Source organism: Bufo bufo, chromosome 2 (assembly GCF_905171765.1).
Source record: "Bufo bufo chromosome 2, aBufBuf1.1, whole genome shotgun sequence".
NCBI classification, from domain to species: domain Eukaryota; kingdom Metazoa; phylum Chordata; class Amphibia; order Anura; family Bufonidae; genus Bufo; species Bufo bufo.
Window position 1 is genome coordinate 469,086,308 of NC_053390.1, and position 23,996 is coordinate 469,110,303.

General features: G+C 44.3%; 1 protein-coding gene across 1 annotated transcript in view; it reads left to right on the forward strand.

The window, feature by feature from the left end:
- The first annotated feature begins 5,917 nt into the window (after positions 1–5,917).
- ZBTB7A (zinc finger and BTB domain containing 7A) overlaps positions 5,918–23,996 on the forward strand; it is a 126,488-nt gene continuing 108,409 nt past the window's right edge. The window contains 3 exon segments of the mRNA XM_040417702.1: positions 5,918–5,995; positions 19,812–20,903; positions 20,905–20,945. Coding sequence (XP_040273636.1) covers positions 19,824–20,903; positions 20,905–20,945 — 1,121 coding nt within the window. The 5' untranslated portion in view covers positions 5,918–5,995; positions 19,812–19,823.

Below are 23,996 nucleotides of genomic sequence, written 5' to 3' on the forward strand. Positions count from 1 at the left end.
GATGTAGCAGAGCTGTATAGGAAGTCATTCAGCCACAGTGCTGTTAGGGGACTGGGGAAGACAGATGTAGCAGAGCTGTATATGCAACTATGCACACGACAGTGGAAAAAAAAACGTCAGTTTTTCATGGCCATTTTGCATCAGTGTGTGCATCCATTTTCTGGCCGTGTGTCAGTTTTTATTGTCTGTTTTGCATCCGTTTTTTCATGTCCGTTAAAGATGGACATTAAAAAGGATGAATTTGAGTGGCAGTTATTTCTAGACCCACCCTTCTGAGAACACTCACAGGATGGTAGGCCCCCAGCTAAAATAATGTCCCCCATGTAAGCCCCCAGCTAAATAAATGTCCCCCACAGTGTATCATTTTTTTATAGTGCCCACAACTTTAATAATACCCCATGTAGGCCCCCAGCTAAATAATCTTTTTAACCGCCCCTAGCTTTAAAGGGTGTCTGTCACCACAATATGACCATATACAGCACTTACATGGTTTTGTAGCACACCGATACATGATTCTAATGGTACCTTTTCTTATATTCTTTAGACATCCAGAAGGAGGCTGCCCAGGGGCAGCGTTCAGTGTGTAGGTGCCCAGGCTGCTCTTCCTTTGCCCGCCCTCCTATTCCCTTGTATCATCCCTAGGTCCGGCCGAGATCCCGCACCTGCGCACTGCTTCGCCGGCTGGCGCATGCGCACTAGTTGAATTGATGCCGTACCCAAAATTGGCATTGCAGTGTGCATGCCCCGGCCCGGCGAAGCAGTGTGCAGGCGCGGGATCTCGGCCGGACCTAGGGATGATACAAGGGAATAGGAGGGCAGGCAAAGGAAGAGGCTGGGGGAGGAGTAACGGTTAAAAAGGCAGAGCAGCCTGGGCACCTACACTGAACGCTGCCCCAGGGCACTTGAGAGTGCTCATTTGCATATGAAATAAACGTCGTTTTTCCGGCTTCTGGATGTCTAAAGAAAATAACAAAAGGAAACCATTAGAATCATGTATAGGTGTGCTACAGCACCATGTAAGTGCTGTATATGGTCATATAGTGGTGACAGACTCCCTTTAACCTCCTCCCGAAAGGCGTTCACAGGATTGGAAGGTAAACGAGCTGATCTACAGCCTGCCAGCGGCGATCATTCGCTGGCAGGTTGTAGATGCAATTTTTTTAACCCCTGAAAGGTATATCAGACTGTTTTGTTAACAGCGTCTGATATACCTGCTACCTGGTCCTATGGTGGTCCCTTTTGCTTGGATCGACCACCAGATGACACAGGCAGCTCTGTAATAAGGAGCACCAATCACCACACTACACTACACCCCCTCCCCTGTCACTTATTAACCCCTGATCACCCGCATCATTGATCACCCCCCTGTAAGGCTCCATTCAGACGTCCGTATGTGTTTTGCGGATCCACAAAACACGGACACCGGCAATATGCTTTCCACATTTTGCGGATCCGCACATTGCCAGAACTATATAGAAAATGCCTTTTCTTGTCCACAATTGCGGACAAGAATAGGACATGTTCTATAGGCTCTACAAAAAACGCAGTGTTCGCCCGATCAGGCCTGATCTTGTGCGCACACTTGTGTTCAGTCCGCCCCACCGAAGTGACAGAAATGATTTTTTTTCTGATCACTGCAAAAACACAGTAAAATCACTGAGGCGCTATAAAGATCACTTTTGAGGGGCATGGAGAGTTCATAGAAGATTTTTTTTTGCACAAGTTAGCGGAAATAATATATTTTTTTTCTTACAAAGTCTCATATTCCACTAACTTGTCACAAAAAATAAAATCTCACATGAACTCACCATACCCCTCACGGAATCCAAATGCGTAAAAATTTTTAGACATTTATATTCCAGACTTCTTCTCACGCTTTAGGGCCCCTAAAATGCCAGGGCAGTATAAATACCCCACATGTGACCCCATTTTGGAAAGAAGACACCCCAAGGTATTTCGTGAGGGGCATGGCGAGTTCATGTAAAATTTCATTTTTTTGTCACAAGTTAGTAAAATATGAGACTTTGTAAGAAAAAAAGAAAAAATATATATATTTTCCGCTAACTTGTGCCAAAAAAAAAATATTCTAGGAACTCGCCATGCCCCTCACGGAATACCTTGGGGTGTCTTCTTTCCAAAATGGGGTCACTTGTGGGGTATTTATACTGCCCTGGTATTTTAGGGGCCCTTAAGCGTGAGAAGTAGTTTGGAATCCAAATGCGTAAAAAATGCCCTGTGAAATCCTAAAAGTACTCATTGAAATTTGGGCCCCTTTGCGCACCTAGGCTGCAAAAAAGTGTCACACATGTGGTATCGCCGTACTTAGGAGAAGTAGGGCAATGTGTTTTGGGGTGTATTTTTACATATACCCATACTGAATGTGAGAAATATCTCTGTAAATGACAACTTTTAATTTTTTTTATACAAAGTTGTCAATTTACAGAGATATTTCTCTCACCCAGCATGGGTATATGTAAAAATACACCCCAAAACACATTGCCCTACTTCTCCTGAGTACGGCAATACCACATGTGTGACACTTTTTTGCAGCCTAGGTGCGTAAAGGGGCCGAAAGTCCAACGAGTACCTTTAGGCTTTACAGGGTTGCTCACAATTTAGCCCCGCCCAAAGTGCCAGAACAGTAAACACACCCCACAAATGACCCCATTTCGGAAAGTAGACACCCCAAGGTATTTGCTGAGGGGCATATTGAGTCCATGAAAGATTGAACTTTTTGTCACAAGTTAGCGGAAAGGGAGACTTTGTGAGAAAATAAATAAATCAATTTCCGCTAACTTGTGCCAAAAAAAAAAAAACTTCTATGAACTCGCCATGCCCCTCACGGAATACCTTGGGGTGTCTTCTTTCCAAAATGGGGTCACATGTGGGGTATTTATACTGCCCTGGCATTTTAGGGGCCCTAAAGCGTGAGAAGAAGTCTGGAATCCAAATGCCTAAAAATGCCCTCCTAAAAAGGTACTCATTGGAATTTGGGCCCCTTTGCGCACCTAGGCTGCAAGAAAGTGTCACACATGTGGTATCGTCGTACTCAGGAGAAGTAGGGCAATGTGTTTTTGGGTGTATTTTTACATATACCCATACTGTGTGTGAGAAATATCTCTGTAAAATGACAACTTTGTATAAAAAAATTGGAAAAATTGTCTTTTACAGAGATATTTATCTCACCCAGCATGGGTATATGTACAAATACACCTCAAAACACATTGCCCTACTTTTTCTGAGTACTGCGATACCACGTGTGACACTTTTTTGCAGCCTAGGTGCGCAAACGGGCCCAAATTCCAATGAGTACTTTTAGGATTTCACAGGGCATTTTTACGCATTTGGATTCCAAACTACTTCTCACACTTTAGGGCCCCATAAAATGCAAGGGCAGTATAAATACCCCACAAGTGACCCCATTTTAGAAAGAAGACACCCCAAGGTATTCCGTGAGGGGTATGGTGAGTTCATGTAAAATTTAATTTTTTGTCACAAGTTAGTGGAATATGAGACTTTGTAAGAAAAAAAATATATATCATTTTCCGCTAACTTGTGACAAAAAATAAAAACTTCCATGAACTTACTATGCCCATCAGCGAATACCTTAGGGTGTCTACTTTCCGAAATGGGGTCATTTGTGGGGTGTTTCTACTGTCTGGGCATTGTAGAACCTCAGGAAACATGACAGGTGCTCAGAAAGTCAAAGTGCGTAAATTAATTTTTTTGCACCATAGTTTGTAAACGCTATAACTTTTACCCAAACCAATAAATATACACTTATTGAATTTTTTTTATTTATCAAAGACATGTAGAACAATAAATTTAGAGAAAAATTTATATAGAAATGTAGTTTTATTTGGAAAATCTTACAACAGAAAGTGTCTTTTTTTTTGCAAAGATTTCGGTCAATTTTGATTAATATCAAAAAATGTCAGCAGCAATGAAATACCACCAAATGAAAGGTCTATTAGTGAGAAGAAAAGGAGGTCAAATTCATTTGGGTGGTAAGTTGTATGACCGAGCAATAAACCGTGAAAGTAGTGTAGTGCAGAATTGTAAAAAGTGGTCTGGTCATTAAGGGGGTTTAAGGGCTCTTTCACACTTGCGTTGTCCGGATCCGTCGTGCACTCCATTTGCCGGAGGTGCCCGCCGGATCCGTAACAACGCAAGTGAACTGAAAGCATTTGAAGACGGATCCGTCTTCAAAATGCGTTCAGTGTTACTATGGCACCCAGGACGCTATTAAAGTCCTGGCTGCCATAGTAGTAGTGGGGAGCAGTATACTTACAGTCCGTGCGGCTCCCGGGGCGCTCCAGAATGACGTCAGAGCGCCCCATGCGCATGGATGACGTGATCCATGCGACACGTCATCCATGCGCGTGGGGCGCCCTGACGTCACTCTGAAGCGCCCCGGGAGCCGCACGGACGGTAAGTATACTGCTTCCCCACTACTACTATGGCAGCCAGGACTTTAATAGTGTCCTGGGTGCCATAGTAACCATTCAGAAAAAGCTAAACGTTGGATCCGGTAATGCGCCGAAACGACGTTTAGCTTAAGGCCGGATCCGGATTAATGCCTTTCAATGGGCATTAATTCCGGATCCGGCCTTGCGGCAAGTGTTCAGGATTTTTGGCCGGAGCAAAAAGCGCAGCATGCTGCGGTATTTTCTCCGGCCAAAAAACGTTCCGTTCCGGAACTGAAGACATCCTGAACGGATTTCTCTCCATTCAGAATGCATTGGGATAATCCTGATCAGGAATCTTCCGGCATAGAGCCCCGACGACGGAACTCTATGCCGGAACAGAACAACGCAAGTGTGAAAGAGCCCTAAGCTAGGGGAGCTGAGATGGTTAATAATGCCCCCAATGTAGGGCCCAAACTTAAATAATGTCCACCATAGTGTGTGTTTATTTTATTTATTTTTAGGGCCCCCAGCTTTATAATGTCCCCCATGGTTTATATAATGCCCCCATAGAGTCCCGCAGCCCCAAAAAAAAAAAATATATATATATATATATATATATATATATATATATATAAAAAAAAAAAAAAAAAACTCACCTTATCCACTTGCTCGCGCTGCAGCAGTCTCTTCTCTCTTCACAGAACGAAACCTGCCGAAGGTGCGCGATAATGTCACTGCGCACTCCCATGTGGTTACGTCACCACGCAGATCCTGCTCCATGAAGAGAGAAGAGACTGCTACTCCGCGAGCAAGTGGATGAGGCGAGTTTTTTTTTTTTAAACCCCTAAATGGCCTGTGTACCCGTTTTTAACGGCCGTTAGACGGGTGCACGCCTGTCAATCAGCTTTCAATAGGGTCCGTCTGTCCGTGAAAACATGTCCTATTTTTGGATGGACTCTAAAAAGAACGGCCATGTGAATAGCCCCATAGACTTTCACTGGTGCTAAAAATGTCCGTGTGCGACGGCGGTCTGTGTGTGCATGTAGGCTATCTGCGTCAGTGCTGGTCGGTGGCGGTTGGTCATGTTTTATGGGAGTCAAAAGCACAGATCATACGGCTACTAGCTAACAAGCTTTTAGGCTGATGTATAGTAGGGAATTATTGTTTTGCTGCACAGAAAAGGTTTGTAAAAGAGAAGACAGGTTCTGTGTGTAAAACTGTACAGCAACATGTTACGGTCTACTTAGCTCACTTACCACGGCTCTCTGAGGGATGGGCTTTGCAGACACTGCAGGCTGCCAGACTGATGACTTGTACTAGCCACATGAACGAGCACGCAAGGACTGAGGTCTCAGCGTGACGTCACAAGGGGGCGTGGCCGGCCTTCACTCAAACTGCCTAAGCCCGCCCAGCCCTAGAAGCAGGAAACCAGGAAGTGAACAGCAGGGCTGGCTGCAGGTGAGGATAAATTAGCAAAACGGGAAAACCCCTTTAACTCTTCCCTGGCCGTCGCTGCTTGGCTCTCGATGAACACCTGCTTGTGTACTGACAGGGTAGTTGCATTGTCACCCTGTGTTTTAGTAATGGTGGGTGACCCATGGTTTGCGGCGGGTATAAGACTAATGCGGTAGTAACCCTTCTCTGACAAGCGTGGATATGTGTCATGGTAAACTATAGTATAAGTATGCATAGCCGGCGTTATACCAGGCCAGGTACCTATCGGTCTGCAAGTGACTGCTGCTGGCACACTGGCAGCAGGGATATCATGTGCCAGTATGACAGAATGGACACCCCGTCTGTTACTACTGTAACCCCCCCACCATAACCATACAGCTGTAGCACTGACCCCCCCCCGCCCCATGCGCGGGAAGCTCCAGGCCCCACCTCAGAGAAGGTGGGTGGGGGGTGGCAAGATGCCAGTCTGCCAGTGACTGTTCCGTGTGTGTGTCCGTGAGCTGAGAGCCTCCCTGCTGTGGGGGAGCAGCTGGAGGATCCGATACAGACACAGGTGTGACAGTGGGAAGAATAGAGGGTATGCTAGGACAAGGGCGATTCTGGGTAACACAAGTGGCAGAGTTGTGAGGGGGGAGGGCTGTGCCAGGTCATGTTCAGACATAGTGCCAAGCCAGTGTTTCTGTGGAGAGAAAGTCGTGTTGTCAGTGACATACAGTGAGGGCTGTGGCGGCTGATTGGCAGGCAATGGGCATGCAAAGTTCAGCAATGAACTGCTTCTCTACTTTCTGAACACTTACCTCATGACAATAATTAGCCAACCGCGTGACAGTGTATCAGGTGGCACAGAGGCCTTTACAGGTATATTTATTTGCTAAAAGTAAAAAAAAAAAAAAAAAAAGCTGCGCCGTGCCTTTTGGGAGAGGCATCTTGGGCACATATCGCCCTGTGGGAGTTGCAGGGTGGGGCAGCTGGTGTCTGAATGTCTTATAGAAAGGTAAGTTGCTCACAAATAAAACGCGCAGCGCAACCTCAGCCTGCTTTCATACATAGGTTTCCCCTGATGGTTTTCTCAATTTTGCGCTTTATTTTTGTTTTGCTGCAGTTTATGCAGCTTTTTTAGCAGATGTTTGCTAAAGGTCTATGGGAAGTATGACATGCAGGACACGCTTTTTGCTGCTGGTGTTTTTGTTTATTAAGTTTCTGTCTTTTCTAAAACACAATATGCTGGCATTTTGCCAACACATTTATGGAGAATAAACGCCATGAAGAGAATAGCAAGAGACGGACCGCAAAACACCAGGGCCTTAATGAAGATAAAAGCCTATGCATATAACTGCACATGACACAACGTGACATTGCTGATGACAAAGAGCAAACTCGCAACTAGTCTGTTCCATCTCAAGTCTGTAAGAAGTGTCAGTAGCGTCCGGTCCGCAAATTGCACAACGGGTGCGGACCCATTCATTCTCTATGGGGCAGGAATGGATGCGGACAGCGCACAGTGTGCTGTCCGCATCTGCATTTCCGGAGCGCTCCCCCGATCTTCCGGCCCGTGGCTCCGGAAAAAAATAGAACATGTCCCATTCTGCCTGCAATTGCGGACAAGAAAGAACATTTTCTATGAGAGTGGCGGCGATGTGCGGTCCGCAAAACGTGAATAGCACATTGCCGCTGTCCGTGTTCTGCGGGCGTTGCGGGAAAATGTGCGGGTGTGTTACGGGAACACCCGCGATTTTTCCGCGCGAGTGCAAAACATTGTAATGCGTTTTGCACTTGAGAAAAATCGCACATGTTTGGTACCCAAACCCGAACTTCTTCACAGAAGTTTGGGCTTGGGATCGGTGTTCTGTAGATTGTATTATTTTCCCTTATAACATGGTTATAAGGGAAAATAATAGCATTCTGAATACAGAATGCATAGTAAAACAGTGCTGGAGGGGTTAAAAATAAAATAAAAAAATAATTTAACTCACCTTAGTCCACTTGATCGCGGCCCGGCATCTCCTTCTGTCTCCTTTGCTGAACAGGACCTGTGGTGAGCATTAATTACAGGAACAGGACCTTTGATGACGTCACTCTGGTCATCACATGATTCATCACCATGGTAAAAGATCATGTGATGGATCATGTGATGACCGGAGTGATGTCATCAAAGGTCCTGTTCCTGTAATTAATGCTCACCACAGGTCCTGTTCAGCAAAGGAGACAGGAGATGCCGGGCCACGATCAAGTGGACTAAGGTGAGTTAAATTATAATAAAAAAAATTTTTTTAACCCCTCCAGCGCTGTTTTACTATGCATTCTGTATTCAGAATGCTATTATTTTCCCTTATAACCATGTTATAAGGGAAAATAATAATGATCGGGTCTCCATCTCGATCGTCTCCTAGCAACCGTGCGTGAAAATCGCACCGCATCCGCACTTGCTTGTGGATGCTTGTGATTTTCACCCAGCCCCATTCACTTGTATGGGGCATACGTTGCGTGATAAACGCAGAATATAGAGCATGCTGCGATTTTCACGTAATGCACAAGTGATGCGTGAAAATCACCGCTCATGTGAACAACCCCATAGAAATGAATGGGTCGGTATTCAGTGAGGGTGCAATGCGTTCACCTCGCGCATCGCATCCGTGCGGAATACTCGCCCGTGTGAAAGAGGCCTTAGTCTTGAGTCACACAGTTCCTGTAGGCTGTTCTGGCAAATAACAACCTGACAGAGCTCTCTGAATCCGGCATTGCCAGATGTCACAGGAAGTTCCAGCCGGTACCCGGCAAACCCTTGGCAGTGTTAAACAGGCCTTAGTTGAAGATAATTGATCACTGTAATTATTATTTGTATACCCTTTGCTGTGATGATGAATATACCTAATATTGTGGTTGATCAGAATGACTAAAAGGGATTGTTGTGGGTTGCCAAAGTTAAAGCTGGCCACACACATCAGATAACTGTGGGCTAAACCTGCAGCTTTCAGCGGTGCCGGCCAACCATCTAATGTGTATCAATCAGGTCCTACCATGGCATCAGCTTTTCCTCTCTCCCCATTCCGGAGACATGCACACACAGCCGAGTCCGGTATGGATTGACGAAAGATAGCTGTCAGTCGCATGAGCATCTGATGTCTGGCTGGCCTGAGACAAACCTGATCATTGCCCCGTGTAAACATTCTGCCAATCGACAAAAGGCTGAACATCTCCCCATGTGACATAATGTACACTATGTGAGAGAAGAGGGGTGTGCGCAGTCACATTAAAGAGGACCTGTCCACACGCCGGGAAGATATAAGTGAGGGACATGAACATGTGGACTCACTGTGGGTAGAAATATATGGAGGCAAAAAGAATAATAAAATACTAATAGGAGTTTATTATAAGCCACCTAATATAGAGTCCACAGAAAATCTACTACTAAGGTCTCTTTCACACGAGCAGATGCCCTAATCCGCTGCGTGAAAGACAGCCAAGCCCCGTTCCGGACAGCAGAGACACGGAGCAGTAACATGATTGATAATGCTCTTTGCCTCTCTGTGACTTTTTTACTACAAAATCACAGTGAGATAAAGTTGTCACCGTGATTTTGTAGTAAAAAGATCACAGAGAGGCAAAGAGCATTATCAATCATGTTACTGCTCCGTGTCTCTGCTGTCCAGAACGGCCCTTGGCTCTCTTTCACGCAGCGGATTACCCGCACGGCATCCGCTCGTGTGAAAGAGCCCAAAGGGCTCTTTCTGACGAGTGAGTCCATTGCGAGAATTGTGCTCCGCATGGACACTGCGCTAGACACCACTCGTCTTGCAGGAACGCAAAACAATATCATAATTTATAATGCTAAATGCCTCTGCTTGACCTTATTTCTACAGGTCAGTGACAGCTTTATGTCAGTATGATCCTGTAGAAGTAAGGGCAAGCAGAGTTGCATAGCATTATAAATCATGATAATGTCATGTATGCCATGTCCAGAGTGGAGGATCACTCTCACACGGAGCGTGATTTCCGCAATGGACTTAAGTGAAAGAGCCCCAAGGGAAATAGATGGGGTGGCAAATCATAATGAGGTCGTTATTATGGGGGACTTCAACTACCCAGATATAGACTGGGAAACTGAAACCTGTACATCTTATTACGGAAACAGGTTCTTGGCAATAACCAAAGACAATTACCTCTCCCAACTGGTTCAGGACCCGACTAGAGGGACGGCCATACTAGACTTAGTATTAAAGGGTTTCTGTCGCCTGAAAAATGTGTATTAAGCTGGCTGACATTAGCGATGTGTTAATGTCAGCTGAACATAACTGTATTGGTGCCATCACACTGCCTGCCGCTGTTATTGAGAAAAATGAACTTTTATAATATGCTAATTAGCCTCTAGGAGCGGAGGGGGGGGGGGGGTTGCACCTACTCCTAGAGGCTCCGTTGTCCCACCTCTTTTCACGCCCTTCTTCTCTTGATTGACAGGGCCAGGGCAGCACTGCTCTCCTCCCGCCGGCCATGTCTGCACTGTAAGTCTTGCGCCGTTCAGTATTCGGCGCAGGCGCAGTGAGGGAAGGACGCTCGGCGGATGCTGGCTTCCTCACTGCACCTGCGCCGAATACTGAACCCTTTAACCAATAGACCTGACAGAACAGATGGGAAATAGTGACCATAAAATAATAACTTTCCAATTTAACAAGCTAAAGCCTCACTAACTGGGACAATGTCCTCAAAAATAAAAATGCAGCCACAAAATATGATATTTTTAAATGCATCCTAAACTCTAATTGTTAGAGGTACCTTATGGGAATAAAAGGGTCAGGAACAAACTATGTGAGTAAGGGCTCATGCACACGACCGATCCACAAATTGCAGATCCGCAAAACACTGATAGCGGCCATGTGCATTCCTTATTTTGCGGAACGACCGGCCCATAATAGAACAATCCTATCCTTCTCCGTATTGCGGACAATAATAGGACATGTTTTATTATTCTTGCGGAATGGACATGTGGACACGGAATGCACACGAGTCATTTATTTAATTTAATTTTTTGCGGCCCCGGAACGAACACGGACAAAAAATAAATTTGTGCGCGTGAGCCCTAAATAGCAATAGGTGGCAATACATGACCTAAAGAAAGCCTTTAAATTGCTAAAACAGGACTGTGGTGAAGAAGCGCTAAAAAATTACAAGGACAAAAACAGAATATTTAAGGAGATGGATAAAAGCAACCAAGCTGGAAACAGAAAATCTCATTGCCAAAGAGAGTAAGGCCTCTTTCACACGAATATTACGGATGCTCTCAGGGTCTGTTCAGGAAAAAACTGAAACATGCAAGTTCAGTCAGTTTTGTCTGGGATTGCGTTCAATTTTCTGCGCAGGTGCAATCATTTTTTGATGCTTTTTTTCACACACATGAAAATAAACTGAAGAATAACAATTAGGGCTGAAACGATTACTCGATTGAATCGAGTAATTCGACACAAAAAAATCCTCGATGCAAATTTTTTGCCTCAAAGATTTGTTTGTGTCACGTGACCACGTAGCGGGAGCGAAGCGATTGCTATTACTCCCACTCCGTGGTCTCCCGCTGGCCCGCAATACTCACCTTTTCCATCAGGGGGCTTCCGGACACTCCACAGCACATCCATGGTCCTGCGCTGCACTGACCTCCTGACGTATGCAGGCCATGACCTGACGCGCTGTGTGACGTCAGACGCAGAGCAGCGCGGAACGATGGAGGGTTGGCGGTGCCCCTGCTGGAAAGGTAAGTTGGTGTGGCTAAGGCCGGGTGCCCGGAGTGCACAGCTCTGGGGTGGGGGAGAGCTGCTGGCTCTGGGGTGGGGGAGAGCTGCTGGCTCTGGGGTGAGGGAGAGCTGCGGGCTCTGGGGTGGGGGAGAACTGAAGGCACTGGGGGAATGGAGCTGATGGCACTGGGGGGAACTGAAGCACTTGGGCTGATCACACAGGGGGGACCGAAGGGTGTTAGGGACTGATGGCAGGGGGTCTGATGAGTTTTTATAAAGGAAAACAGTCTATTAATTCATTTTTTCTTATTAGAATACTCGATTAAGGGTCCATTCACACGTCCGTTTTTTCTTTCCTGATCTGTTCCGTTTTTTGCGGAACAGATCAGGACCAGTTCTGGACCCATTCATTTTCAATGGGTCCTGGAAAAAATCGGACAACACAATGTGTGCTGTCCGTTTCCGTTGTTCCGTTCCACATGTCCGATTAAATATAAAACTTGTCCTATTCTTTACCGCAAAAATCGGATCCTGGTACAATACAAAGTCAATGGATCCGCAAAAAACGGAAGACATTCGGATGTCATTACGTATGTCATCCGTTTTATGCGGATTCCGTTCCTGGAAATTACATTTAAATTTTTATTTTTTTTCAAAGAAATCCAAACAACTTTATTTGCTTATTGAAATTTATACATGTTTCCGTTTTTTGCGTATCCGCAAAAAACAGATGACATACGGAAACATTTTCAGGAACAACGGATCCGCAAAAAACGGACCAAAATCGGGATATAGAAAAATACTGATGTGTGAATGCAGCCTAATAGTAAAAATAATCGATAGAATACTCTATTTCTAAAATAATCGTTTACTGCAGCCCTAATAACAATCTACATCTCCTAGCAACCATCAGTGAAAAATGCATTGCTTCCAGATCACTGAAGTCCCATTCACTTCTATGGAACCAGAGCTACGTCAAAAATGCAGAATATAGAACACGCTGCGATTTTTCCTGAATGCAGAAATGATGCGTGAAAAACAAAGCTTATGTTTACAGACCCATTATAATAATGGGCCAGGAATCAGTCCAGATGCTATGCACTTGCTTTACGCATCGCACCCGGATGGAAAACTCACTTGTGTGAAAGAAGCCTAAAACTAACCATATATTGTTCTTGAATTATATAAATGGTTCAAAATTTAAACCTGAAAGTGTTTGCCCTTTATGGAGTGATGAGGGAGGAGTTGCAGAGAGAGATGGGGAGAAAATGAATCTATTAACTATTTCTTCCAATTTTTTTCTGTATTCACTTAGGAAAATAAACGGTCAGAGGAAATGCAGGATGTAAAAGTAAATTCGCCATAAAAAGTGCCAAATCTGACCCAGGAAGAAGTACAGCGGCGTCTTAAAAAGATTAAAATAGACAAATTGCCAGGGCCAGATGGCATACACCCCCTTATCCTAAGGGAATTAAGTGATGTCATAGCCAGACCCTTATTTCTGATATTTACAGACTCTATACTGACAGGGAGTGTTTCACAGGATTGGTGCATAGCAAATGTGGTGCCAATATTACAAAATGGGTGCAAAAACAGAGCCCGGAAACTATAGGCCGATAAATTTAACATCTGTTATGGGTAAACTGAAGGTTTTCTAAGGCTACTTTCACACTTGCGTTCGGAGCGAATCCGTCTGGTGTCTGCACAGACGGATCCGCTCCTATAATGCAAACGATGGTATCCGTTCAGAACGGATCCGTCTGCATTATATTTCACAAAAAAATCTAAGTGTGAAAGTTCGTCAGACGTATCCGTCCAGACTTTGCATTGAAAGTCAATGGGGGACGGATCCATTTGAAAATTGCACCATATTGTGTCAACTTCAAACGGATCCGTCCCCATTGACTTACATTGTAAGTCTGGACGGATCCGTTTGGCTCTGCACGGCCAGGCGGACACCCGAACACTGCAAGCTGCTGAGCGGAACGGAGGCCAAGCGGAGCCAGACTGATGCATTCTGAGCGGATCCGCATCCACTCAGAATGCATTGGGGCTGGACGGATGCGTTCGGGGCCGCTTATGAGAGCCTTCAAACGGAGCTCACAAGCGGAACCCCGAACGCAAGTGTGAAAGTAGCCTAAGAGATGCTATCTTGGAGGATCTCAATGATGGCTTCATGAGGGATCGGTCATGTCAAACTAATTTAATCAGTCGTATATATGGACTTCTCCAAAGCATTTGACACTTTACCACATAAAAGGTTAGTATATAAAATGAGAATGCTCGGACTGGGAGAAAATATCTGTATGTGGGTAAGTAAATGGCTCAATGATAGAAAACAGAGGGTGGTTATTAATGGTACACACTCAGATTGGGTCACTGTCACTAGTGGGGTACCTCAGGGGTCAGTATTGGGCCCTATTCTCTTCAATATATTTATTAATGATCTTGTAGAAGGCTTGTACAGTAAAATATCAATTTTTGCAGATGACACTAAGGCTACTTTCACACTCGCGTTTTGGTGCGGATCCGTCATGGATCTGCACAGACGGATCCGTTCAGATAATACAACCGTCTGCATCCGTTCAGAACGGATCCGTTTGTATTATCTTTAACATAGCCAAGACAGATCCGTTTTGAACACCATTGAAAGTCAATGGAGGACGGATCCGTTTTCTATTGTGTCATAGAAAACTGATCTGTCCCCATTGACTTACATTGTGTGTCAGAATGGATCCGTTTGGCTCAGTTTCGTCAGACGGACACCAAAACTCTGCAAACAGCGTTTTGGTGTCCACCTCCAAAGCGGAATGGAGACCAAACTGATGCACTCTGAGCGGATCCTTTTCCATTCAGAATGCATTAGCACAAAACTGATCCGTTTTGGACTGCTTGTGAGAGCCCTGAACGTATCTCACAAATGGTAAGCCAAATGCCGGTGTGAAGAGGACAGTATACTGCTACAGATGGATCTGGATAGATTGGAGGCTTGGGCAGATAAGTGGCAGATGAGGTTTAACACTGACAAATGTAAGGTTATGCACATGGGAAGGAATAATGCATGTCACCCATATATACTAAGGCCTCTTTCACTCGAGCAATACGGATCGTGTCAGGATCTATTCAGGAAGCAACTGATGGTTTTAGCCGCTACCTCAATCAGTTTTTTCTGCAATTGCGATCAGTGTGCGTTTTTTTTTTTTTTTTGTCCGTATTGCATGGGTTTTTCTCGAGCTATAAAAAAAACCTGAAGAATAACCATTTACATCCCCTAGCAACCATCAGTGAAAAACGCATTCTACTCAGATGCCTTCTGTTTTTCACGTATGCCCCATTCACTTCTATGGAGTCAGAGCTGCATGAAAAACACAAAGATGATACATTGAAATTAATGGGTCAGGATTCAGTCCATATACTGTGCGTTCTGTACACACATTGCATCTGCACTGAAAACTCTCTCGTGTGAAAGAGGCCTAAATGGTAAAACACTGGGTATCACTGACATGGAAAAGGACTGCGCTTAAATATAGCAAACAGTGTCAGGCAGCTGCTGCCAAGGCCAATAAGATAATGGGTTGCATCAAAAGGGGCCTAGATGCCCGTGATGAGAACATAGTCCTACCACTTTACAAATCACTAGTCAGACCACACATGGAGTACTGTGTACAGTTCTGGGCTCCAGTGAACAAGGCAGACATAGCAGAGCTGGAGAGGGTCCAGAGGAGGGCAACTAAAGTAATAACTGGAATGGGGGCAACTACAGTACCCTGAAAGATTATCAACATAGGGTTATTCACTTTAGAAAAAAGACGACTGAGGGGAGATCTAATTAATATGTATAAATATATCAGGGGTCAGTACAGAGATCTTTCCCATCATCTATTTATCCCCAGGACTGTAACTGTGACGAGAGGACATCCTCTGCGTCTGGAGGAAAGGAGGTTTGTACACAAACATAGAAAAGGATTCTTTACGGTAAGAGCAGTGAGACTATAGAACTCTCTGCCTGCGGAGGTGGTGATGGTGAGTACAATAAAGGAATTCAAGAGGGGCCTGGATGTATTTATGGAGTGTAATAATATTACAGGCTATAGCTGCTAGAGAGGGGTCGTTGATCCAGGGAGTTATTCTGATTGCCTGATTGGAGTCGGGAAGGAATTATTCTCACCTAAAATGAGTAAAATTGGCTTCTAACTCAGTTTTTTTTTTTTTTTTTGCCTTCTTCTGCATCAACTTGTACGATTACAGGCTGAACTGGATGGATGTACGTTTTTTATTTTTCTAGCATATGTTAGGCTACTTTCACACTACCGTTCAGAGCGGGTCCGTCTGGTGTCTGCACAGACGGATCCGCTCCTATAATGCAGACGTTTGGATCCGTTCAGAACGGATCCGTCTGCATTATAGTTTAAAAAAATTTGTGTGAAAGTAGCCTGAACGGATCCGTCCAGACTTTACATTGAAAGTCAATGGGGGACGGATCCTTTTGAAGATTGAGCCATATGGTGTCATCTTCAAACGGATCCGTCCCCATTGACTTACATTGTAAGTCTGGACGGATCCGCTTGCCTCCGCACGGCCAAGCGGACACCCGAACGCTGCAAGCAGCGTTCAGGTGTCCGCTTGCTGAGCGGAGGCTGAACGCTGCCAGACTGATGCATTCTGAGCGGATCCGCGTCCACTCAGAATGCATTAGGGCAGTACGGATCTGTTCGGTGCCGCTTGTGAGCCCCTTCAAACGGAGCTCACAAGCGGACACCCGAACGCTAGTGTGAAAGTAGCCTTACTATGTCACCAAGAAATGTAGTGCAATCTACTGGCAGCATAATGTTATAGAGCAGGAGGAGCTGAGCAGATTGATACAGAGTTTTATTGGAAAATATTCAGTAAAACGTGTAATGTACAGTCGTGGCCAAAAGTTTTGAGAATTACATAAATATTGGAAATTGGAAAAGCTGCTGCTTAAGTTTTTATAATAGCAATTTGCATATACTCCAGAATGTTATGAAGAGTGATCAGATGAATTGCATAGTCCTTCTTTGCCATGAAAATTAACTTAATCCCAAAAAAACCTTTCCACTGCATTTCATTGCTGTCATTAAAGGACCTGCTGAGATCATTTCAGTAATCGACTTGTTAACTCAGGTGAGAATGTTGACGAGCACAAGGCTGGAGATCATTATGTCAGGCTGATTGGGTTAAAATGGCAGACATGTTAAAAGGAGGGTGATGCTTGAAATCATTGTTCTTCCATTGTTAACCATGGTGACCTGCAAAGAAACGCGTGCAGCCATCATTGCGTTGCATAAAAATGGCTTCACAGGCAAGGATATTGTGGCTACTAAGATTGCACCTCAATCAACAATTTATAGGATCATCAAGAACTTCAAGGAAAGAGGTTAAATTCTTGTTAAGAAGGCTTCAGGGTGTCCAAGAAAGTCCAGCAAGCGCCAGGATTTTCCCCTGAAGAGGATTCAGCTGCGGGATCGGAGTGCCACCAGTGCAGAGCTTGCTCAGGAATGGCAGCAGGCAGGTGTGAGCGCATCTGCACGCACAGTGAGGCGAAGACTTTTGGAAGATGGCCTGGTGTCAAGAAGGGCAGCAAAGAAGCCACTTCTCTCCAAAAAAACATCAGGGACAGATTGATCTTCTGCAGAAAGTTTGGTGAATGGACTGCTGAGGACTGGGGCAAAGTCATATTCTCCGATGAAGCCTCTTTCAGATTGTTTGGGGCATCTGGAAAAAGGCTTGTCCGGAGAAGAAAAGGTGAGCGCTACAATCAGTCCTGTGTCATGCCAACAGTAAAGCATCCTAAGACCATTCATGTGTGGGGTTGCTTCTCATCCAAGGGAGTGGGCTCACTCACAATTTTGCCCAAAAACACAGCCATGAATAAAGAATGGTACCAAAACACCCTCCAACAGCAACTTCTTCCAATAATCCAACAACAGTTTGGTGAAGAACAATGCATTTTCCAGCACGATGGAGCACCGTGCCATAAGGCAAAAGTGATAACTAAGTGGCTCGGGGACCAAAACGTTGACATTTTGGGTCCATGGCCTGGAAACTCCCCAGATCTTAATCCCATTGAGAACTTGTGGTCAATCCTCAAGAGGCGGGTGGACAAACAAAAACCCACTAATTCTGACAAACTCCAAGAAGTGATTATGAAAAAATGGGTTGCTATCAGTCAGGAATTGGCCCAGAAGTTGATTGAGAGCATGCCCAGTCGAATTGCAGAGGTCCTGAAAAAGAAGGGCCAACACTGCAAATACTGATTCTTTGCATAAATGTCATGTAATTGTTGATAAAAAGCCTTTGAAACGTATGAAGTGCGTGTAATTATATTTCACTACATCACAGAAACAACTGAAACAAAGATCTAAAAGCAGTTTAGCAGCAAACTTTGTGAAAACTAATATTTGTGTCATTCTCAAAACTTTTGGCCACGATTGTATACATTTAGACCTCTGTTCTTTCTGATTGCATTGTTCACAGGGGAGGTGTTAGCAGTGACTGAAGATATTTCACACACAGGCCATTTTCACACAGTCAATCACTGATCAGTCACTGACTGTGTGAAAGCAACCTTAGGCCTCGTTCACATTCTTTGTCTGTTTGACATCTGTGGAAAAATCCAACTGTGTTTCATCCATGAAGATGTCTGTGAAGGATCCGTGTTTGGTCTGTGTGTCCATTTTTTGTCCTCCATGTGTCTTCCATATTCCACGGACAAAGCTTAGCTGAAACTTAATTTTCAGAGCATCTCCTACCAGTGGTCAGTGAAAAATGGACTAAACAAAAATTTAATCCGTGTTGTATTTTTCGCAGACCAAAGTAGTGCATGTCTCAGTGATTTATTTCACTTGCCCATAATCACAAAAAAAATACTGATTATAAAAAAGAAAATGGCTGCACACCATTATACATACAAACAATAGAGCTAAGAAATGAGGATCATGCTAAATAAAAGTGGTACAATACCTACTATAAATGAGTCAATGAAAGCTCTTGGCACACATATTTGATCAAACGTGTGTCGGGCCCATCTACCAGGCGTCAAGGTGGCTTCCTGCAGCATAGTCGGTATTGTACCACTTTTATTTAGAAAGATCCCCATTTCTTAGCTCTATTGTTTGTATGTATAATGGTGTGCAGCCATTTTCTTTTTTATAATTATGTTTGCTTCATGGATATGTACCTGTCATTCTGAAGGTTCTAGTTTAAATTTTCTTGTAGTAAGGCCTCATGCACACGACAGTTGTTTTTCTCGGCCTCCGTTCCGTTTTTTTTTGCGGATAGGATGGGGACCCATTCATTTCAATGGTTCAGCAAAAAAATGCTGATAGTTCATCCGTTTGTTCCGCGTCCGTTGTCCGTGTTTCCCTTCAGCAAAAAAAAAATAGTACATGTCCTACTTTTTTCACATTTGCGGACAAGGATGGGCATTTATTACAAGGAATCTGTGGAAAAAAACAGATCCTCCATAAAAAACGATGCCACATCCGTTTTTTTAGCGGACGCAAAATTTTCGGACGCCACTGTCGTGTGCATGAGGCCTAAAAAAAATACTGATGACATCAGCAGCCCTTCTGCTCTATAATGTCACCACAGAAACATGGAAAGCCGGCAGTGTCATCTGCTTGAGTCAGTGAAGTCCTGTCCTGTGCAAGAAACTTCCCAGTATAATTGGAACATTGCCTTATTTGTTGTCTGATACCACGGAAGCACATAGGCCCAGATTTACCAAAACCTGGCTTAGACAGGCTGTCTAGACCTGCACCAGATTAATCACAGGGGCTCAGGCTGGATGATAAATGTAGTGCAGGGATAGACACTTTTCTATAGCTGCATTCCAACGATTAATTGGCTCACGCCAGACTTGTGGCGACACTTCTTAGGCCACAGTCCTTTCAAATGAAGGCTGACCCTTTTCTAGTGAACTGGGAAAAAATGTAGAAACTTTTTTGCGCAATTTTTTAGGAAGGGTCTAGGCGCAGACACATTAGTAGATCTGGGCCATAGTCTGTATAGCAGCTATACAAATTAAACCGTAGAGAAATGTTAACCCATTGTAAATTTGCTTTATTTTTCATAATAAATGTAAAAATAATTGGTGGCAAAGGTTTTTTTACAGATTATTTCAAAACAACATTTTTTTAATGTAATCTATTTTGTGAAGTCTGGCCATACATTTTTAACAATGTATATTTCTTCTTGTTTATAGGGTTGAAACAGTATGGCATCTTCTGCTGTTGATGGTCCAATTGGAATTCCCTTCCCGGACCATAGTAGTGATGTTTTGTGTGCTCTCAATGGGCAGCGTCAGCGAGGAGAATTATGTGATGTACTTCTTCTTTGCCAAGGTCGGGATTTTCCTGCGCATCGTTCAGTCCTTGCAGCCTGCAGTCTCTACTTTCGCCAGCTATTTACCTCAGGTCCAGCAGTTGAAAGACTAACTGTTTATCAACTGGACTTTGTAACTGCTGAATCGCTCTCTGCTCTTCTTGACTTTGCTTATACAGCCACCTTAACATTGAGTGCGGGCAATGTGGGTGAGATTCTGGATGCTTCACGATTGTTGGACATTAGCACAGTTCGGAATGTGTGTGCTGATCTTTTAGATGGCCCTTTTTTTGGAGGGAAGGAATCTGAACATTTAAGTGACCCACAAAACTTGGCACGAGCACAAGAATATCTGGAGTACTTTCAGAGCAAGGGACAGGAAGGGAGTTCTTGGAACAGCACTTGTCCGTTGGGGCAGGAAACAGAGCTGTCTTCTAAATTGGAAGAGGCATATCACCAAACATTACAAAAGAATGGGTCAGAAGGGCAGCTTTTGGATGAATGGCAAGGGAAGGATGAGGACCAAATGTATGTCCCTTCACAGAATGGACATTACAGACTAATGGCTGACGATAAGAATCGTGATGAGGGGCCTGAACCACCTGAGGCAGAAGGTTCACCACTTCTTGGAGGTCTGGCTGGAGGGTCATGTTTAGATGAAATGGACAGTCTGACAGCAAGTGCCCTGTTGCAGCACATGATGAGCACATCTCGAGGGAGGGTGTGGGCCCAGAAGATGAGGAGTGAAGATGGAATTATGGACTATTACTTGAAATACTTCCGTAGTGGTCCTCATGAGGAGGAGGAGGAGGAGGAAGAAGAAGGTGAAGAAGGGACAGGTGGCTATGCAGGTTGGAGTCAAAAAGTAGAGAAAAAAATGAGGGCTAAAGCCTTTCAAAAATGTCCCATCTGTGAGAAGGTTATTCAGGGAGCAGGAAAGCTGCCTCGGCACATACGCACTCACACTGGAGAAAAAACCGTATGAGTGCATTATCTGCAAGATCCGATTCACCAGGTAACGAAACATTAAGAATTTTAATTGTCTTTCTTTGATAATTTATTAATTCTATTCTAAAATTATTTCCACTTGTAAAGTTATAGGGCACACATTGGAGAGAAATATGTTGGTGTTGCGGACGTTCAGGATTCAGAGGTTTATAGTTGTCACAATAGCTGTCTACCAAAATGGACCTTTTTCCAAGGAATTTAATTTATTTCAAAGAACTTGGAAATTTCTTTAAAAATATTGTCTGCCTGTGGTCTTATTTTTTTTAAATCTTTTAACGTCATAGGAGTGTCCATGAAAAGGGCCATCTTAATTCTGCCTGTTTGACACCGCAGTAAATTATCGTAGTGTCCAGATGTTACTTTATAGGACACATTGCAGCTGCCAGCCATGTATTTTTCAGGACTTACAGCATCCTGCAGCATTGCCTAGCTATTTTGTTGCTGATCCACACTGCATGTGCAAAATGTAATTACTACTTCTGTATGCGGATCTGCAAAGCAGTTATAGTATATGCCTAAAACTGATTCTTGACAAATTCACATACCTATTGGCCCCTAGCTTCAAGGTTTGGCACTTCAAGCTATTCTGCTAACTATCCAGATATAAAAATCTCTAGTTCCTTGTAATAACCAGTGGTAGGAATAGGAGCTCCTGAGTCATGACCACAATTACATTGCATTTAAACTTACTCCATACTAACTAGGCAGCCATGGCATTTCCTTTTTTAAAGTAGATCTGTCGGTTAAATGATCTTCTTGTTGGGCAGAATATTACAGGTCATTGTGCTACTATTGCAGAATCCTTACAGCAGACCCTTATGAGTCCAGTGTACTTTTGAGGACCTGCGTAGTCCCCATGACTACAGGGGACTAATGTGTCTGCAGCAGCATATTTTATTTATATTGCAACAGACACTTAGGGGGAGATATACCAACACTGGTATAAAGGAAAATTGACTTAGTTGCCCATAGCAACCAATTCCAGCTTTACCTTTTTAGCGTTCCTTTGGAAAATTAAAGGATCAATCTGATTGGTTGCTATGGGCAACTAAGCCAGTTTTCCTTTACACCAGTTTTGATCTATTTTTTTCCATAGAGTAAGGCCTCTTTCACACTACAGTATTTTGCGTTCAGTATACTGGACGTTTTTTGAGTTCAGTATACGGAACAGATACTGAACCATTCATTTCAATGGTTCAGCAAAAAATACTGAAGTGTCTCCGTGTGCATTCCGTTTCAGTATTTCAGTATTTCCGTGCCGTGGAAAGATAGAACATGTCCTATGTTTGTCCGCAAATCACGGTCCGTGGCTCCATTAAAGTCAATGGGTCCGCAAAAAAACGGAATGCATACGGAAGGCATCCGTATGTCATCCGTTTTTTGCGGATCCGTCATTAACAAATGCTAGGCCCAGCCCACTGTGGCCATGTGTTTCTTGTTGCCAAACTTTGGCTGAGCACAAATACAGGTGGCTTCCGTTTTTGATCCGTGAAAAACGGACCGTATACGGGAACCATACGGAAACCATACTGAAAGGTTTTTGCGGACATACTGAACGGAAACGGAGACACAACGGAACCCAAAAACGGGACAACGGATCCGTGAAAAACGGAACGCAAAACACTGAAATGGACATACTGTAGTGTGAAAGAGGCCTAAAACAGATAAATCACTTAAATAGCCTCTGTCAGCATGATCAACCCTATTAATCCAGACATACATTTGTATCACCCCTATGCTGTATACACTAGGGATCGACCGATATTGATTTTTTTAGGGCCGATACCGATAATTTGTGAATTTTCAGGTGAATAGCCGATAATTTATACCGATATTCTGGGAATTTTCATTTAAAAAAATAAATAAAATTTCCTACACAAATCTGCTGAAAATTAATGTTTATTGTTAACGTGTATTTTTTTTTTTTTTTTTTTGTAAATCTTTCTTTTTCATTTATACTTAATATTTTTTTTTTTACTAACTTTTAGCCCCCTTTAAGGACTAGAACCCTTGTCCTATTCACCCTGATAGAGATCTATCAGGGTGAATAGGATCTCACACTGTCCCTGCTGCTCTGTGCTTTGTGCACACAGCAGCATGGAGCTGAACATGGCAGCCAGGGCTTCAGTAGCGTCCTGGCTGCCATGGTAACCGATCGGAGCCCCAGGCTTAAACTGCTGGGGCTCCGATCGGAGGAGCAGGAGAGAGGGGATCCTGTGGCCACTGCCACCAATGATTAATACTAGGGGGGGGCTTGGGTGGGGGGGGCGCACTGCGCCACCAACGTTTTTAATACTGGGATGGGGGTGGGGGGCGCACTGCGCCACCAATGATTAATATTGGGGGGGCGCACTGCGCCACCAATGAAGATAAGTCTTTCATTAATTCATATACAGGAGGCGGGAGCTGGCTGCAGAATCACATAGCCGGCTCCCGACCTCTATGAGCGGTAGCTGCGATCCGCGGCACCTAAGGGGTTAACTACGCAGATCGCAGCTACCTCTCATAGAGGTCGGGAGCAGGCCTATGTGATTCTGCAGCCAGCTCCCGCCTCCTGTTCAATTTGAATGAATGAGTGCGTTAACATCATTGGTGGAGCGGTGGCCACAGCCCCTCCCCTCCTCTTGTCTTCTCTCCTCTCATTGGCGGCCGCGCAGCAGCATCACAGGGGGGAGGGAAACATTGCTTCCTTCTCCCCTGTGCTGCTGAGGGAACACAGAGAGCGCTGAGAGCAGCGCGTTCTGTGTTCCCCATACGTTATCGGTATATCGGCAAAATAGATGCCGATACCGATAACTGTCAAAATCCTGAATATCGGCCGATAATATCGGTAAAACCAATAATCGGTCGATCCCTAGTATACACTCCCCCCTTCACTTGATTGACAGGTTAGACATCAGCATGCTCAGGGCAGAACTGTATACTAGAGCTGTGTCCTAGCATATACAGGGTGGGCCATTTATATGGATACACCTTAATAAAATGGGAATGGTTGGTGATATTAACTTCCTGTTTGTGGCACATAAGTATATGTGAGGGGGGAAACTTTTCAAGATGG